The following is a 14,822-nucleotide window of genomic DNA, read 5'->3' on the forward strand; positions in this document are numbered from 1 at the left end:
AAAAATCTTAAAATTAGATGAAGAATCTAATTTCCATGTTTAATTTCTTCATACAGCACTCCTTTGTGCTGTAATTCTGCCAGTGAGAATCCCATTCTTTAAGCTTTTCACAAGGTGAGATGTAAAACTGTCAGACATCTCATAGGTAAAGTTCAAAACCAAAAGCAAAAAGTGCAAGAACAATTGGTGAAACTTTTCATTCTTCCAGCTGGGTGGATTTTAAAAGGCCTTTTTATGATTGTCTGATTAAAGTTGATTGTCGGCTACAAAAATTTGTTATTACAGCCTTTTAAAATTTTAGAAAAACAAAAGCACTCCAATTTTTAAGTATTTAACACAAAACTATTGTTCCCATTACTTTCTCCATAGTTCTCACCACATTCACTACCTCCAAGACTATTCACGGCCAGTCCTCACTAGTAGCAACAAACAACAGATTTGCAGCAGATTATGAAAAATGGGGCTGGCAGAAATGCTGAGGAATTTTTGAAGGTTTGGTGGAGGGAGGGGCAGTGGAGAACAGAACTGCTTTAGTTCTTTGCCTGGCTCTTAAAGTTTGTTTCAAATTGCTATGTTGCCCCAAATTATAAATTGCTTATGTAATTTAACGTGCAAAAAGTGGGTGCACTGTTTAAGAATTTTTCATTTGAGTAAATGAGCTTTCAAAGGAAAATCTCAAAGGAAAAACTTTTAAGTAACTTACTTGACTATATACTGAGCTTTCCAGGTATTCCTAAAAAACATCTTTGACTGTAATAGGTGAAGGCTAGTCAAGTGCATTCTCGATCAAAAGAGAGAAAATCTACATGCTGAATGGAAATAGAAACCTTTTAGCTAAGAGAAAATACTTGGAATGTGTTTATTTAGCATTTTTCCCCTTTCTTTTTCTTTTGGGTAAAGCCTGGTAAGTTTATTCCAGCCTCCTCAAGAAGTGCATCAGCGATCAAACTTGAAATCTGTTCATCACTCACTCCCCAAATAAGCTGTTCAAGCAGAATGAAACCGGCCTTCCTTGCCTCCACGTATCAGTCCAGCAGCTTGTATTAAAATGCCTGGAACAAGCCGGGCGCGGTGGCTCACGACTGTAATCCCAGAACTTTGGGAGGCCAAGGAGAGCAGATCACGAGGTCAAGAGATCGAGACCATCCTGGCCAACATGGTGAAACCCCGTCTCTACTAAAAATACAAAAATTAGCCGGACGTAGTAGCGCGCGTCTATAGTCTCAGCTACTCGGGAGGCTGAGGCAGGAGAATCGCTTCAACCCGGGAGGCGGAGACTGCAGTAAGCCGAGATCGCGCCGCTGCACTCCAGCCTGGCGACACAGCGAGACTCGGTCTCAAATTAAAAAAAAAAAAAAAGCCTGTAACAACACTTCGCTGAATCCAGATAAACGTAAACGCTGCCGAGCACTGTAAGTTCTGTTCTGCCATAACAGGAGTGAAAAGAACGCTCCCCTTTTCCCACACTCTCTGGGTGCCCCTAAAAAGGGATACTAATAATGCCCGTAAGGGCCCATTGGGAGCAGCCAGGACTGCCGTCCCCCCCTGGCCGGTCGCTCGGCCTCAGTCTATCGCGGCTCCCGGACTGCGACTCCGACTCCCGCAGCCCGTTCGTTCGCCCCGCGCCGGTCCCTCGGGAGACCGGATCTGTGGCCCCCGGAACTCCGGCCAGAGCGGGGCCCCACCATGCAACTCTAGTGGAAAGTTCTCGTCGCATTCCAGACCAGACCTGCTACCTACGTTCCACACTCGTAGGAACTTCAGGACTTGCAGCGCGCCCGGCCGAGCTCGATTTCCTCCTCTGCGGTGAAGAGGGGAGCCTGCAACGCCGACCCCGACCCGGCTTCACCACGATGCGCACCCACAAGCCAGGCTGGGTACCCTCGGGACGCTTGAGGCGCCGCGGTCAGTGGACGGTAGGTTCGCCTACGCCCCCTTCTCTGGCAGCGCAGTGGGTGGAGGGTGTTTGCAAACTTGTCCAGCAGCCAGGCGCGCCCCTGTGGACGCGCTCCCTCCCCAGAGGCCCCTGCTTCCTCCCGGGAGCCCCCACCCCATCGCCTGGCCCCCAGCCGGGCGCACTCACCTCTACGCCAGAGCGCGGGGAGGAAGAGGCCCAGCAGCAGCGGCAGCGGGGCCGGCCCCATCCCGGGGCTGCGGATCTGTAATTTCTCTCCGGACGGATGGGCAGATGGACGTCCCGAACCTGTCCTGTCGCCGGCCAAGCGCGCCAGCGAAGCTCCCTGTCCAGGCGGCCCGGGCAGTGAGTGCCGAGTGGCGGAGCCAAGCGGCCGGCGGGAGGTGCCGAGGGCTGGAAGGGGCGGGCCGGGGGCCGAGCCGAGGCCGACCGGGGCTGGAGGAGAGGAGCGGGCAGGGGGGCGAGTCCCGGCGGGCCCAGCAGGTTGGGGTGGGAGGGGGCGGGAGGACGAGGGGGAGGCGTAAAGGGGAAAGGGAGGGGGTTGGAGAGAAGGGGCGGGCCGAAGGCCACCGCTGGGCGGACGGCGGGGAAGGGGGCGGAGAGGAAGGGGAGGGGGCTGAGAGACCCGGAGGGAGCTGGAAAGAGAAGTGAAGGGGAGGGGTGGACTGGAGGTCCACAGCAGAAGGCTCTGGCCGCTGCGCGGGTCCGGAGCCCCACACGTGTGGGTGGGAGATAGGGAAGGACAGAAGGTGGGAGAGGAGTAGAGGATGCCCGAGGCAGCCCCCAGACCCAAGAGGAGGGTCCAGAGGCGCCCCCGCATTCCAGGCTTGGCTGACACGGAAAACCCTGGCCGCGCCGCTCCCAGAGGCCGAGGCCACGGCGGCAGCGCCCCCTGCCGAGCGCTCCTCCACATCCATTCCGCCCCCTGCCGAGCGCTCCTCCACATCCATTCCGCCCCCTGCCGAGCGCTCCTCCACATCCATTCCGCCCCCTGCCGAGCGCTCCTCCACATCCATTCCGCTCGCCGCCGAGCGCCTCCTGGGTACCCGGCCCGAGGTGCGCGACACGGCCCTGGCGTCGAGGAGCTCACCTCCCCAGGGGGAGGGGTTCCTGGGAAAGGACGCTTTGCCGTGGCTCCGTGACGAGCCAGAGAGAGGTGACACTCAAGGAGGGAGATGAACGTGAATGACAAAGTGCAGAGCAGGAGTGGGGAGAGGGGGAACCACAGCACGTTACTCTCATGGACCTCCACAAGGTGTGCAGGGTCCAAGAGGCAGTAGCAGAGAGTGAATCGTAAGAGAAATGTAACTACTTACGCTAATAATGGCAACGGTAACTTAATTTATATACGTAGTTTCTTAAAGGTAACACTTTTAGAATGAATGTATTTTAATGTGGTCCCTTTAACAACATAACATGAGCCAAATCATGTCCCTCTCCTCAAATCTCCCTAAACCTATCAGTGGTTCCTGCTGTCTCTGCATAAGCCAAGGTTCTGCAGTGGTCTACGAGGTTCTACGTGACCTGGTCCCCTTTCCTCTTTGGCCTCATCTCCTTACGCCTCTTCAATTTACGTTGGTCTCGTCAAGCGGTCCCTTGACCCCTACACTGGCTGGACACTTCCCGTAGATTTGGCTACGGGAAGGAGACAGGCAGCCCAGATGGGTTTAGACAGGTTATTACTTACACCGACAGCAAAAGCAAAATGAGTGTGGTGTCAGCTCCATGCATCCTTAGGCCTACAAGATAACACCAAACTGGAAGGGTCAGTGTTATCCTATGGGTCTACATAATTTAACATAAATAAATAAATAAATAAATAAATAAGACAACATGAGCCCTGCCGCTGAGTAGCCAAGTCTAAATTACACCAAGCAGTTTTATAGACTTCACAGGAGCCTGCCGCTGTATGCTTGGAGGGAAGCGGGCTGGGCGGTGGAGGGAGGGATATGGAAAGTCCTGCAGTCAACTGAAACGTTGGAGAAGGAAGAGAAATGGCCTTGCAGCAGTCTCCCATGGGGTAGGGATAGGAAACTGCCCACCAGTGGCTCCTCACCAGGCTTACCTATCCCTGCTTTAGGGGAAATCACAGGGCAGTCCAACAAGACTTGGGTCAGACCGTGGTCATACCTTGCCTACATGGCCTCGAGAGATGTGCAAGATTGCCAAGGACACCTCGGCAGAGCTGTTCTCCTGCAATTTCCTTGCTATTGCTCACATATACCAAGCACTCCTCCGCCCAAAGGTTTGCACTGGCTGTTCTCTCTGCCTGAAATGCTCTTCCCCTAGACACACAGCTTCCCAGTTGGCTCTCCTCCAAGTCAGCTCAAATCTCACTTTCTTGTTGAGGCCTGCCGTGTACAATACTCTTCAGCTATCCACCGGTGTTTGATTTACCACCCCAAACGTAGTGGGAGTAAAATGTCAGCCATTTTATTAGATTCCTGAATTCTGTGGATCGGAGGTTTGGACAGAGCACAGGGGAAATAGGTTGTCCTTGCTCCTCCATATCTGCCTGGGACCTTAGGCTCAAATGGTTGGGGATTAGAATCATGTAAAGTAAATTATAACCTGCGGGCCCATGGCTTCTTTTTGCAAATAATCGTTATCGAAACACAGTCATTCATGTTGGTAATTGTGACAGAGATTATGTGGCCCACAAAGCCATGCAATCTGGCCCTTTAGATAAAAAGTTGGCTAACCCCGATCTCAAGGCTCATTCACTCACATAGCTGCCATCTGCACTGGGATGACTTGGGCACTAGGGCTGCAGACTAACTGGAGCACCTAAACTAGGCTTCTCCATGGTGGCCTTGGAGTAGCTGGAAGTCTTGCACGGCAGCTCAGGGCTCCAAGAGCAAGCATTCCAGTAAACAAGGAGGAAGCTTCGTGGCCTTTTATGTCCTAGCCTCGGAGGTCACATAACTCCACCCTACTCTCTTGATGGAAGCAGTCACAACCCCACCCTCATGGGGAGGAGCCATAGAGGTTCAAGCCCAACCTCTTGAAGATAGAAGTGTCAAAGAAGTTGCAATTATGCTTTTAAAAATCTGCAAATGCCAAAATTTAGCTAAACTGTGAGATGTCAGCTCTACAATGTTAATTTTGTACTTGTGCGTCCAAATGATATTGCAATTTAATGTCCTAATTATTCAAGTGATCAGACTACATGTAGGAAAATATGAGCGACAAACAAACAAAAAACAACCCGGACCCCATATTACATAACTAGTTCCAAGGCTGTTGTGCAACTTCAACAAGAAGACACTTACCTGGAACCCATTCTCCAATGCCCACTGTGTCTCCTGTGTCAGCTAAGACTCTGTGCTACAAGTAGGAGCCCCTACTGTTTAATACCTAAGAAAAAGAGGGAATGTTAAAGGCCTGCTGCAGTGTTCATCTAAGGGCTAGGGAAGATTACCCCCACTGATTCAAGTGTGAAAGAGCTGTAACCAAGGTAAAGTGGCATTGTGGTCACAATCTATGTGTCAAACATGTTCAACGTATCAGTGACAGGACTTGAGGCTTCCAATGGAAGGTCCCACAGGAGCGTGCCAGGCCACACACAAATGAAATGTGTGAAGACGTAGTCCTCAATGACCCTATGTCTAAACCCATACCTTGCTTCTCTTTGTCCTCTTACCCTGTCCCCTACCCCTTTCAGCTCTGTCTACAGCTATACCTGTAATTTATTTCCCCCTCCTGCCTCTAGTCTACCATGTAGACCCCCCAGTTCACCTCCCTCAGAAATCTTCTATCCCATCAGCTGGGTACAGTGGCTCACACCTGTAATCCCAACACTTTGGGGGGCCAAGGTGGGCAGATTACTTGAGGTCGGGAGTTCGAGACCAGCCTGGTCAACATGGTGAAACACTGTCTCTACTAAAAATACAAAAATTAGCTGGCTGTGGTGGCGCATGCCTGTAATCCCAGCTGAGGCAGGAGAATTGTTTGAACCTGGGAGGCAGAGGTTGCAGTGAGCTAAGATGGTGCCACTGCACTCCAGCCTGGGCAACAGAGAGAAAGACTCCGTCTCAAAAAAAAAAAAAAAAAAAAGCAATCTTCAGACCACTTTGGCACTTCGGACCACTTTGGCACTCACTCACCCAGCAGCTAGCATCCATACCACAATACTCTAGTAACAGCAGCCTGGTTTTCCTTTGGTGAACCATGCTTCCTACACTCACCTCCCTGTCCCTGGGTCTGGATGTGAGATTCTCTTTGCTGTCTTAAGACCATTATGTGTCCCTACTCTCTAGTCTCTGGCTTTGACTCTGATGTCATTAGACTAGACCAGCCCTGCTTGCTGCAGCCACGTAGAGACTCCTGAGTCTCTCCTAATTCTCTGAAGATGCAGTGCCTGCATCACGGTCACTCCCTTTACACTATCCCTGCCATGACTTTTGGTAGTTTCGGTACCTTATAAATGGTATTTCAACACCACAGCTTCTAAACCCCTTGACCTCTTGTCCTTCATTCAGTATTCTGAGCAATATATTAGAAATGTAAGTGCCAAGTTCTTAAAATTTGCTGGATAACTGGAATGGTGCCCATAAGAAAAGTCAACTCATAATGCCAAAAATCTTGAGGGAAGTACAAGCATCTTGTAGTTTCTTGCATAACACAGACAGTGCATGGAAGAGACCCTGTTCAATGTGCTGAACAACATAATGGGAGTATAGGTTTAAGGCTTTTGGGGGCATATATTTTAGGTAATGTAAACCATTTGAAATATTGAATCAAACACACATACACAAGTGCCGTCATATAATTGCCTTTTTTTTTTTTTTTTTTGAGACCGAATCTTGCTCTGTCACCAGGCTGTTGTGCAGTGGCGTGATCTTGGCTCACTGCAACCTCCGCCTCCCAGATTCAAGCGATTCTCCTGCCTCAACCTCCCGAGTAGCTGGGACTATAGGTGTGTGCCACCACACCCAGCTAATTTTTGTATTTTTAGTAGAGACGTGGTTTCACCATGTTGGCCAGGATGGCCTCCATCTCTTGACCTCATGATCCACCTGCCTCAGCATCCCAAAGTGCTGGGATTACAGGTGTCAGCCACTGCGCCCGGCCAGTTGTATAATCGTTAAGTGGAAGTTAAACGGTTTCACTGCTAAAAAATTACTGACCAGATCCAACATCTCGAGTTTGTTACAGCAAGAGGACACAATATAGCAAATAGCAGTAAAGTAAGAATAAGCATCTCAGTCAAAGGCTATTCATGGCCAGATAGGCCAGGTGCCAGCTCCTTTGTCCTAATTTCTGTAAGGAACGTGGCAGGATGCACTTTCTCTGTTGGATCAAAAACCATTGATGTGTGCATGGAACACCTCGGAAATGGGATCCAAAATGGAGTCTCAGCTGGGGATTTTTATATTTTGCTGGTCATCGGCATAGTCTTCAGGCATAACCAGCCTCAACAGCAGAGCCCTGTGGCAGGGGGTGGAGGGGTCTCGCTGAGACCAGGTGCAAATCGTTTATCTCATTGTTTTCGAAAAGCGAAGTTGATGGTAGTACAAGTTTCCCTGAAGCTCCTCAGACTGATGGTTAAAAAGCAACATTATTAATCAATATGCGTCATGCTCTTGGCCAGGGGTCATTGCCATGCAGGAACTTCAAAACACTTCAAGCTAATTTCAGGCCTGCTGGAATTAACCCTCACAGTACAATCGCTTTTATAGTTGTCGTAAAGTGAAATGGTACAAGTAAAACACTCCATTCAGCACAGTGAACACGATACTGGAATAAAGTATTTCCTTTAGTGGTTTCTTGGAGTGTCTTTCAAGATAATCCATCCAATGAGGCTGAAAAACTCATTGGAAGTAAAATCTCACTCTCATCCCATTGGAAATGGGGCAGCACCATTTAAAGATGCTCCTCATTGTGTTGAACAAGGTACAGAAGGCCAGTTGTTGAGCTTTTATAGTTGGTGGGTAAGTGACAACCCATTTAGCATCCTGGAAGAGGCATGAGAAGTGTATCTAAGTGTTACAGTTTGTTAGAAAAATGAGCTAGGGCCAGGTGTGGTGGCTCACGCCTGTAATCCCAGCAGTTTGGGAGGCCAAGGCGGGCAGACCATGAGATCAGGAGATGGAGACCATCCTGGCTAACGTGGCGAAACCCCATCTCCACTAAAAATACCAAAAAAATTAGCCAGGCGTGGTGGCACATGCCTGTAGTCCCAGCTATTCAAGAGGCTGAGACAGAAGAATTGCTTGAACCTGGGAAGCGAAGGTTTCAGTGAACCGAGATGGCACCACTGCACTCCAGCTGGGGTGACAGAGCGAGACTCCGTCTCAAAAAAAAAAGAAAAATGAGCTAGTGGGCTAGGCATGGTGGCTAATGCCTGTAATCCCAGAACTTTGGGAGGCCAAGGAGGGCAGATCACCTGAGGTCAGGAGTTAGAGACCAGCCTGGCTAACATGGTAAACCCTGTATCTACTTAAAAAAATAAAAAAATTAGCCGGGCATGGTGGTGGATGCCTGTAGTCCTAGCTACTCGGGAGGCTGAGGCAGGAGAATCACTTGAACCTGGGAGGTGAGGTTGCAGTGGGCTGAGATCACACCACTGCACTCCATCCTGGACCACAGAGCGAGACTCTATCTCAAAAAAAAAAAAAAAAAAAAAAGAGATAGTGTATTTTTTCACTGTGCTGAGAAGTACAATGGAAGTTGCCTTGTCTGGCACTTGTGTCTGTTATGGAATTGAGAGTTCTGTCATGATACTTCCTTTAACATGCTCAACCACATACTAGGAGGCCAAGAGCCCAGTTTTTGAAATTGTTGGGGTGTAATGATGGAGAACCTAGGACATTTCATTCCATGTGCTGAACAACAGACTGGAAATACTAGTATCCAGCTTATGTAATTTGTTGGGGGGAGGTTGGGGAGGCAAAGTCAGATTGTGTGTTTAAAAGGCTCAAATCACCACAATCAACTGCATATGGGAAGTACAATTATTAGAGCATGTAGAGGCTGCATTTCGAGAGTTGAACAATAAAGTGGAAGGATCAGTGTCTAGCCCTTATAGCTTTTGGAAACTTGAGATAGTATAAGTACAAAACTCCTTTCACTATGCTGAACAATATCTATGATGTGCAAATGTTTAAACATTAGGGTTCACTGGGGCACTGAAATGATGCTTAGAGGGGTCTCAAGTCAGCATAAAGTCATACTGGAAATACAAAGTCTAGCACTTGAAGATTGAGGGAAAGTGAGATGGTGGATGTAGGCTGGGCACAGTGGCTCATGCCTGTAATCCCAGCACTATGGGAGGCTGAGGCAGGCAGATGCTTGAGCCCAGGAGTTCGAGACCAGCCCAGGCAACATGGTGAAACTCCGTCTCTACAAAAAATACAAAAATTAGCCAGGCATGGTGGTGCATACCTGTGGTCCCAGCTACTCAGGAGGCTGAGATGGGAGGATCGCTTGAGCCCAGGAGGTCGAGGTTGCAGTGAGCCAAGATTGTGCCACTGTACTCCAGCCTGGGTAATAAAGCGAGACTCTGTCTTTAAAAAAAAAACAAAAAGAGAGAGAGATGGCTGCTGAGACCAGCTCGGTCATGGAGACCACAACCCAGTGGGGCTAGAGGAATTAAAGACACACACACAGAAATATAGGGTGTGGAGTGGGAAATCAGGGGCCTCACAGCCTTTGGAGCTGAGAGCCCCGAACAGAGTTTGACCCACATATTTATTGACAGCAAGCCAGTGATAAGCATTATTTCTATAGATTATAAATTAACTAAAAGTATTCCTTATGGGAAACAAAGGGATGCCTCGAAATAAAGGGATGGGCTCTGGCTACTTATCTGCAGCATGAACATGTCCTTAAGGCACAGATAGCTCACGCTATTGTTTGTGGTTTAAGTAAGTAGTTTTCTGCCCTGGGTGGGTCAGGTGTGTTCCTTGCCCTCATTCCGGTAAACCTACAACCTTCCAGCGTGGGCGTCAAGGCCATCACGAGCATGTCACCATGCTGCAGAGATTTTGTTTGTGGCTAGTTTTGGGACCAGTTTATGGCCAGATTTTGGGGCCTGTTCCCAAGAGATGGCAGATGTAGAAGACTCCATTCAGCATGCTGAAGAACATACCAGAAGCACAGAGGTCTAGGTTTTGTAGTTTATTGGGAAACTGCACTTATAATTTATTGGGAAACCACATAATGCCTGTAAGCAACTCCATTTAGTTTCTTGAGCAAAATACAGTAGTCTAAGTGCTTTGTCTTTGTAGTTTTAGAGGAGTTGAGATGGCGCATACAAAAGGATTCCATTCTACCTGCCAAAACCATCTTGGAAATAAGTTTCTTCTTCTTATAGTTTGTTGGAGAAATGGAGATGTTACACATAAGAGATTCCATTTGCTGTACAACACACTGAAATTAGAGGTCTGGCTCTTGTCATTTCCTGGGAATGGCTGGTGATTTGGTGATCTGTCAGGTGGCAGACAACAGGAAATCAACTAATAATAATTTTTTTTTTTTTTGAGACAGAGTCTTGCTCTGCCCAGGCTGGAGTGCAGTGGCAAGATCTCAGCTTACTGCAACCTCTGCCATGTGGGTTCAAGCGATACTTCTGTCTCAGTCTCCCGAGTAGCTGGGACTACAGGCACGAGCCACTATGTCCGGCTAAATTTTTGTATTTTTAGTAGAGACGGGGTTTCACCGTGTTGGCTAGGCTGGTCTCGAACTCCTAATCTCTGGTGATCTGCCACCTCGGTCTCCCAAAATGCTGGGATTACAGGCATGAGCCAATGCACTGAGCTCAATAATGACTCTTTTTTTTTTTTTTTTTGAGACGGAGTCTCCTCTGTCACCCAGGCTGGAGTGCAGTGGTGCGATCTTGGCTCACTGCAAGCTCCTGGCATTCTTTATGGTATTTCTCTTGTTTGCTTGCCACTAGGAGCACAATTATGTCAAAGAAAGAAAGAAAGGAGAAAAGGAAGGCAGGAAGGAAGGGAGGAAGGGGAAAAAATTAAAAAAAAAAAAATGTGTGTGCATGATGGAGCTGCTGCTAGATTGGTGAGTTTTTGAGTTCTGAATTTCCTTTGGACCTGTGGCCGAGGTTGTAAAACCTAAGCTTGTGGTTGTTTTTGTGTGTAAAAATTAAAAATAAAAAGCCTTTTCCCTTCCTCATAATAGCAAGGTATAGTAATTAATCTTTTATAATATCTTGTTTGTAACTCTTTCTGTCTGTTTCTCAACTTTGGAGACAGATAGGTCACAAACCTATATGTGCCATCTAGGGGTATCTAGTGTAGACACACAGAATTTTTTTTTTGTTTTTGTTTTGAGACAAAGTCTCGCTCTTGTTCCCCAGGCTAGAGTGCAATGGCGTCATCTCAGCTCACTGCAACCTCTGCCTCCTGGGTTCAAGCAATTCTCCTGCCTCAGCCTCCTGAGTAGCTGGGATTACAGGCACCTGCCACCATGCCTGGCTAATTTTTTTTTTTGTATTTTTAGTAGAGATGGGGATTTCACCATGTTGGCCAGGCTGGTCTCAAACTCCTGACCTCAGGTGATCCACCCGCCTTGGCCTCCCAAAGTGCTGGGATTACAGGCGTGAGCCACTGTGCCCGGCCTTTTTTTTTTTTTTTTCTTTTAATCACAGTTCTTAACAAACTTCCATAAATACCCAAAAGGGGAAAAGAAATTTGAGAATATGAAAGAGGTTAATAAATAGCCAAATATGTCAACCATTGAAAGGACACCTTTTTTTTTTTTAGATTAAACCACTGATTTGCAACTTTTATTGAAATAAATGTCATTTGTTAAAAACAAGGTTAATTTTGTAACTTGATCTCAACTGTTTTTTTAATAGCAGTTAAATTTTTACATAAAACATTGCAAAACTTCAACTAAAGGCCGGGCGTGGTGGCTCACGCCTGTAATCTCAGCACTTTGGGAGGCTGAGATGGGCAGATCACGAGGTCAGGAGATCAAGACCATCCTGGCTAACATGGTGAAACCCCATCTCTACTAAAAATACAAAAAATTAGCCAGGCATGGTGGTGGGTACTTGTAGTCCCAGCTACTTGGGAGGCTGAGGCAGGAGAATGCGTGAACCCGGGAGGCAGTGCTTGCAGTGAGCTGAGATCGCGCCACTGCACTCCAGCCTGGGAGACAGAGCGAGACTCCGTCTCAAAAAAAAAAAACCTTCAACTAAAGAACAAATAAAACATTCAGACACAAGTTGACACTTTAAAAATTCTATAGATTTCAACAAATAATGAATGACTGTATATTAATTTATATTAGTCCTGTGGTCAGAATACATTTTCCAGTTAAAACATTTTTAATACATCTCCTGTACGGCACGGATAGCTTCTAGTGGGAATTAGTGTATAGTCTGTTCTTGATGAAGACAACACTAGACAGATGTTGCCTGATATCTGGATAATGCTGAATGTGACAAAACCAGCGAGACGCATTAAGATATTTCTTCTTTTCTTGAACTGTCAGGTCAACTATAAAGCGATGAAGTCCATAGTACAATAGGATATCTGCAAAGGTAGTTATATCCTGTAAGGTAGACTTTATCTTCAAGATATGAAATAAGATCCTTCAACAGGGTGTGGGCTGGGCACGGTGGCTCATGTCTGTAATCCCAGCACTTTGGGAGGCCGAGGTGGGCGGATCACAAGGTCAGGAGATCGAGACCATCCTGGCTAACATGGTGAAACCCTGTCTCTAACAAAAAAAATACAAAAAAATTAGCCGGGCGTTGTTGGCGGGCGCCTGTAGTCCCAGCTATTCGGGAGGCTGAGGCAGGAGAATGGCGTGAACCCAGGAGGCAGAGCTTGCAGTGAGCAGAGATAGCGCCACTGCACTCCAGCCTGGGCGACAGAGCGAGACTCCGTCTCAAAAAAAAAAAAAACAAAAAAAACCCAGTGTGTGGCTATCATTTTTACTGGAGTGACTCTGTATTGTAACCATTGCTGAACTATTGCTTTTTCTTCTGCAGTACTCCCTAGCAAATATCCTTTGTTAGCTTGCTTGACTAGATGAGCTGCTATAGTAGTCAATCCTCTTAGACTTGGACCATTGTTTGTTTGAAGAACCGGAATCTGTCACTCGTCCTGAGCACTTTATTTATTATTCCCCTTACTCAGTCCCAGGGACTTCTCTAGTAGTGACAACTTGGCGGCTGCCGCCATCTTCTGGCGGTAGCTCCTGGAAGAGACCAACGTTTAACTTTTTGAGAACCTGTCAAACTGTTTTACCAAGCAGCTGCACCATTTTACATTCCTATCAATTATGTACAAGGGGTCAAATAACTCCAAATCTTCATAAACACTTGTTATTGTCTGTCTTTTTGATTATAGCTATCCTACTGGGTGTGAAGTGGTTTTGGCTTACATTTCCCTAATGACTAATGATGTTGGTCATCTTTTATCGTCCTTTTTGGCCACTTGTATAATATATTTTTTGCAAAATGTCTGTTCAAATCCTTTGCCCATTTTTAGACTGGGTTGTCTTTTTATGTTGAGTTGTAAGACTTCTTCACATATTCTGGATAACAGACTCTTATCAGATTATTTGCAAATCTTTTCTCCCATTCTGTGAGTTGTCTTTTCACTTTCTTGACAATACCTTTGAAGCACAAAATTTAAAACTTTTCTCCAACTTATCAATTTTTTCCCTAGGTTCCTTGTGCTTTAGGTACCATATTTAAGACATCATTGCCTAATCCAAGGTTATGAAGATTTACAGCTATGTTTTCTTCTAAGTGTATAGCTTTACTCTTTTTTTTTTTTTTTTGAGACGAAGTCTCGCTCTTGTACCCCAGGCTGGAGTGCAATGGCGTGACCTCGACTCATTGCAACCGCCGCTTCCCAGGTTCAAGTGATTCTCCTGTCTCAGCCTCCTGAGTAGCTGGGATTACAGGCGCCTGCCACCACGCCTGGCTATTTTATTTATTTATTTATTTTTTGTATTTTTAGTAGAGATGGGGTTTCACCATGTTGGCCAGGCTGGTCTTGAACTCCTGACCTCAGGTGATCCGCCTGCCTTGGTCTCCCAAAGTGCTGGGATTACAGGTGTGAGCCACCGCGCCCGGCAGCTTTACTCTCATATCTGGGTCTTTGATGCACTTAAATTTTTGTATATGGTGTGTAGTATGAATCAAGATTCATTTTTTCTATCTGAATATACAAATATTACAACACTAACTGTTGAAAAGATGCTTCCCTCCTTCATTTGCTTTTGCAAGTTTGTAAAACAACAAAATCAACTGGCCTCACTCTGTAACTGAGGGCTGCACATATTGTCTTCCTTCCGAAGAGTACAATACGGAAAGTGGGGAAATGTAACATCATGGTAGAGAAATCTGACAAACACTATCTCAGTCAGGTGATCAAGGTTGACATCAGCAGCGATAAGTGATACTGTTGATAAGTACCTTTGATATGCTGTGATGAAAATGACACTTTATGATCTTCCTTCCTGAAATCCATATCCCCAGGCTAATCATGAAGAAACATCAGACAAATTTCAGTTAAGGGATATTCTACAAACTAATGCAGTGGCTTGCACCTGGAGTCCCATCTGCTTGGGGGGTTGAAGCAGGAGGACTGCTTGAGCACAGGAGTTCAAGGCTGCAGTGAGCTGTGTTTGTGCCAATGCACTCTAGCCTAGGCAACACAGCAAGACTCTCTTAAAAAAAAACTGAATAAAGTATGAATTTTAATTACTAATAATGTGTTGATATTTCATTAATTTTAACAAATGTACTATACTAATGTAAAATACTAATAATAGGGAAACTGGATGTAGAAACTGGGTATAGGGTATGTGGGAAATTTTTGGACTAGCTGCAGTTTTTCTGTAAATCTAAACTTTTTTTTATTATTATACTTTAAGTTTTAGGGTACTTGTGCACAATGTGCAGGTTAGTTACATATGTATACAT

At 46.5% G+C, this 14,822-nt stretch overlaps 1 protein-coding gene and 1 pseudogene across 2 annotated transcripts in view; both read right to left on the minus strand.

Moving 5' to 3' along the window:
• MERTK (MER proto-oncogene, tyrosine kinase) overlaps nucleotides 1–14,822 on the minus strand; it is a 146,290-nt gene that overhangs the window by 129,686 nt on the left and 1,782 nt on the right. Inside the window, exons 2-3 of one of the 2 annotated variants that reach the window (XM_515690.8) lie at nucleotides 5,188–5,272; nucleotides 2,084–3,654 (exon numbers count right to left, since the gene is read on the minus strand). In XM_515690.8, the coding sequence (XP_515690.5) occupies nucleotides 2,084–2,927 (844 nt within the window). In that variant the 5' untranslated portion in view covers nucleotides 2,928–3,654; nucleotides 5,188–5,272. Of the gene's footprint in view, nucleotides 1–1,740; nucleotides 1,940–2,083; nucleotides 3,655–5,187; nucleotides 5,273–14,822 lie in introns of those variants that run through there. The other variant, XM_054678732.2, reaches the window with a different exon arrangement.
• On the minus strand, nucleotides 12,157–13,159 carry LOC107966565 (eukaryotic translation elongation factor 1 epsilon-1-like; annotated as a pseudogene).

This window comes from Pan troglodytes, chromosome 12 (genome assembly GCF_028858775.2).
Source record: "Pan troglodytes isolate AG18354 chromosome 12, NHGRI_mPanTro3-v2.0_pri, whole genome shotgun sequence".
In the NCBI taxonomy this organism is placed as follows: Eukaryota; Metazoa; Chordata; class Mammalia; order Primates; family Hominidae; genus Pan; species Pan troglodytes.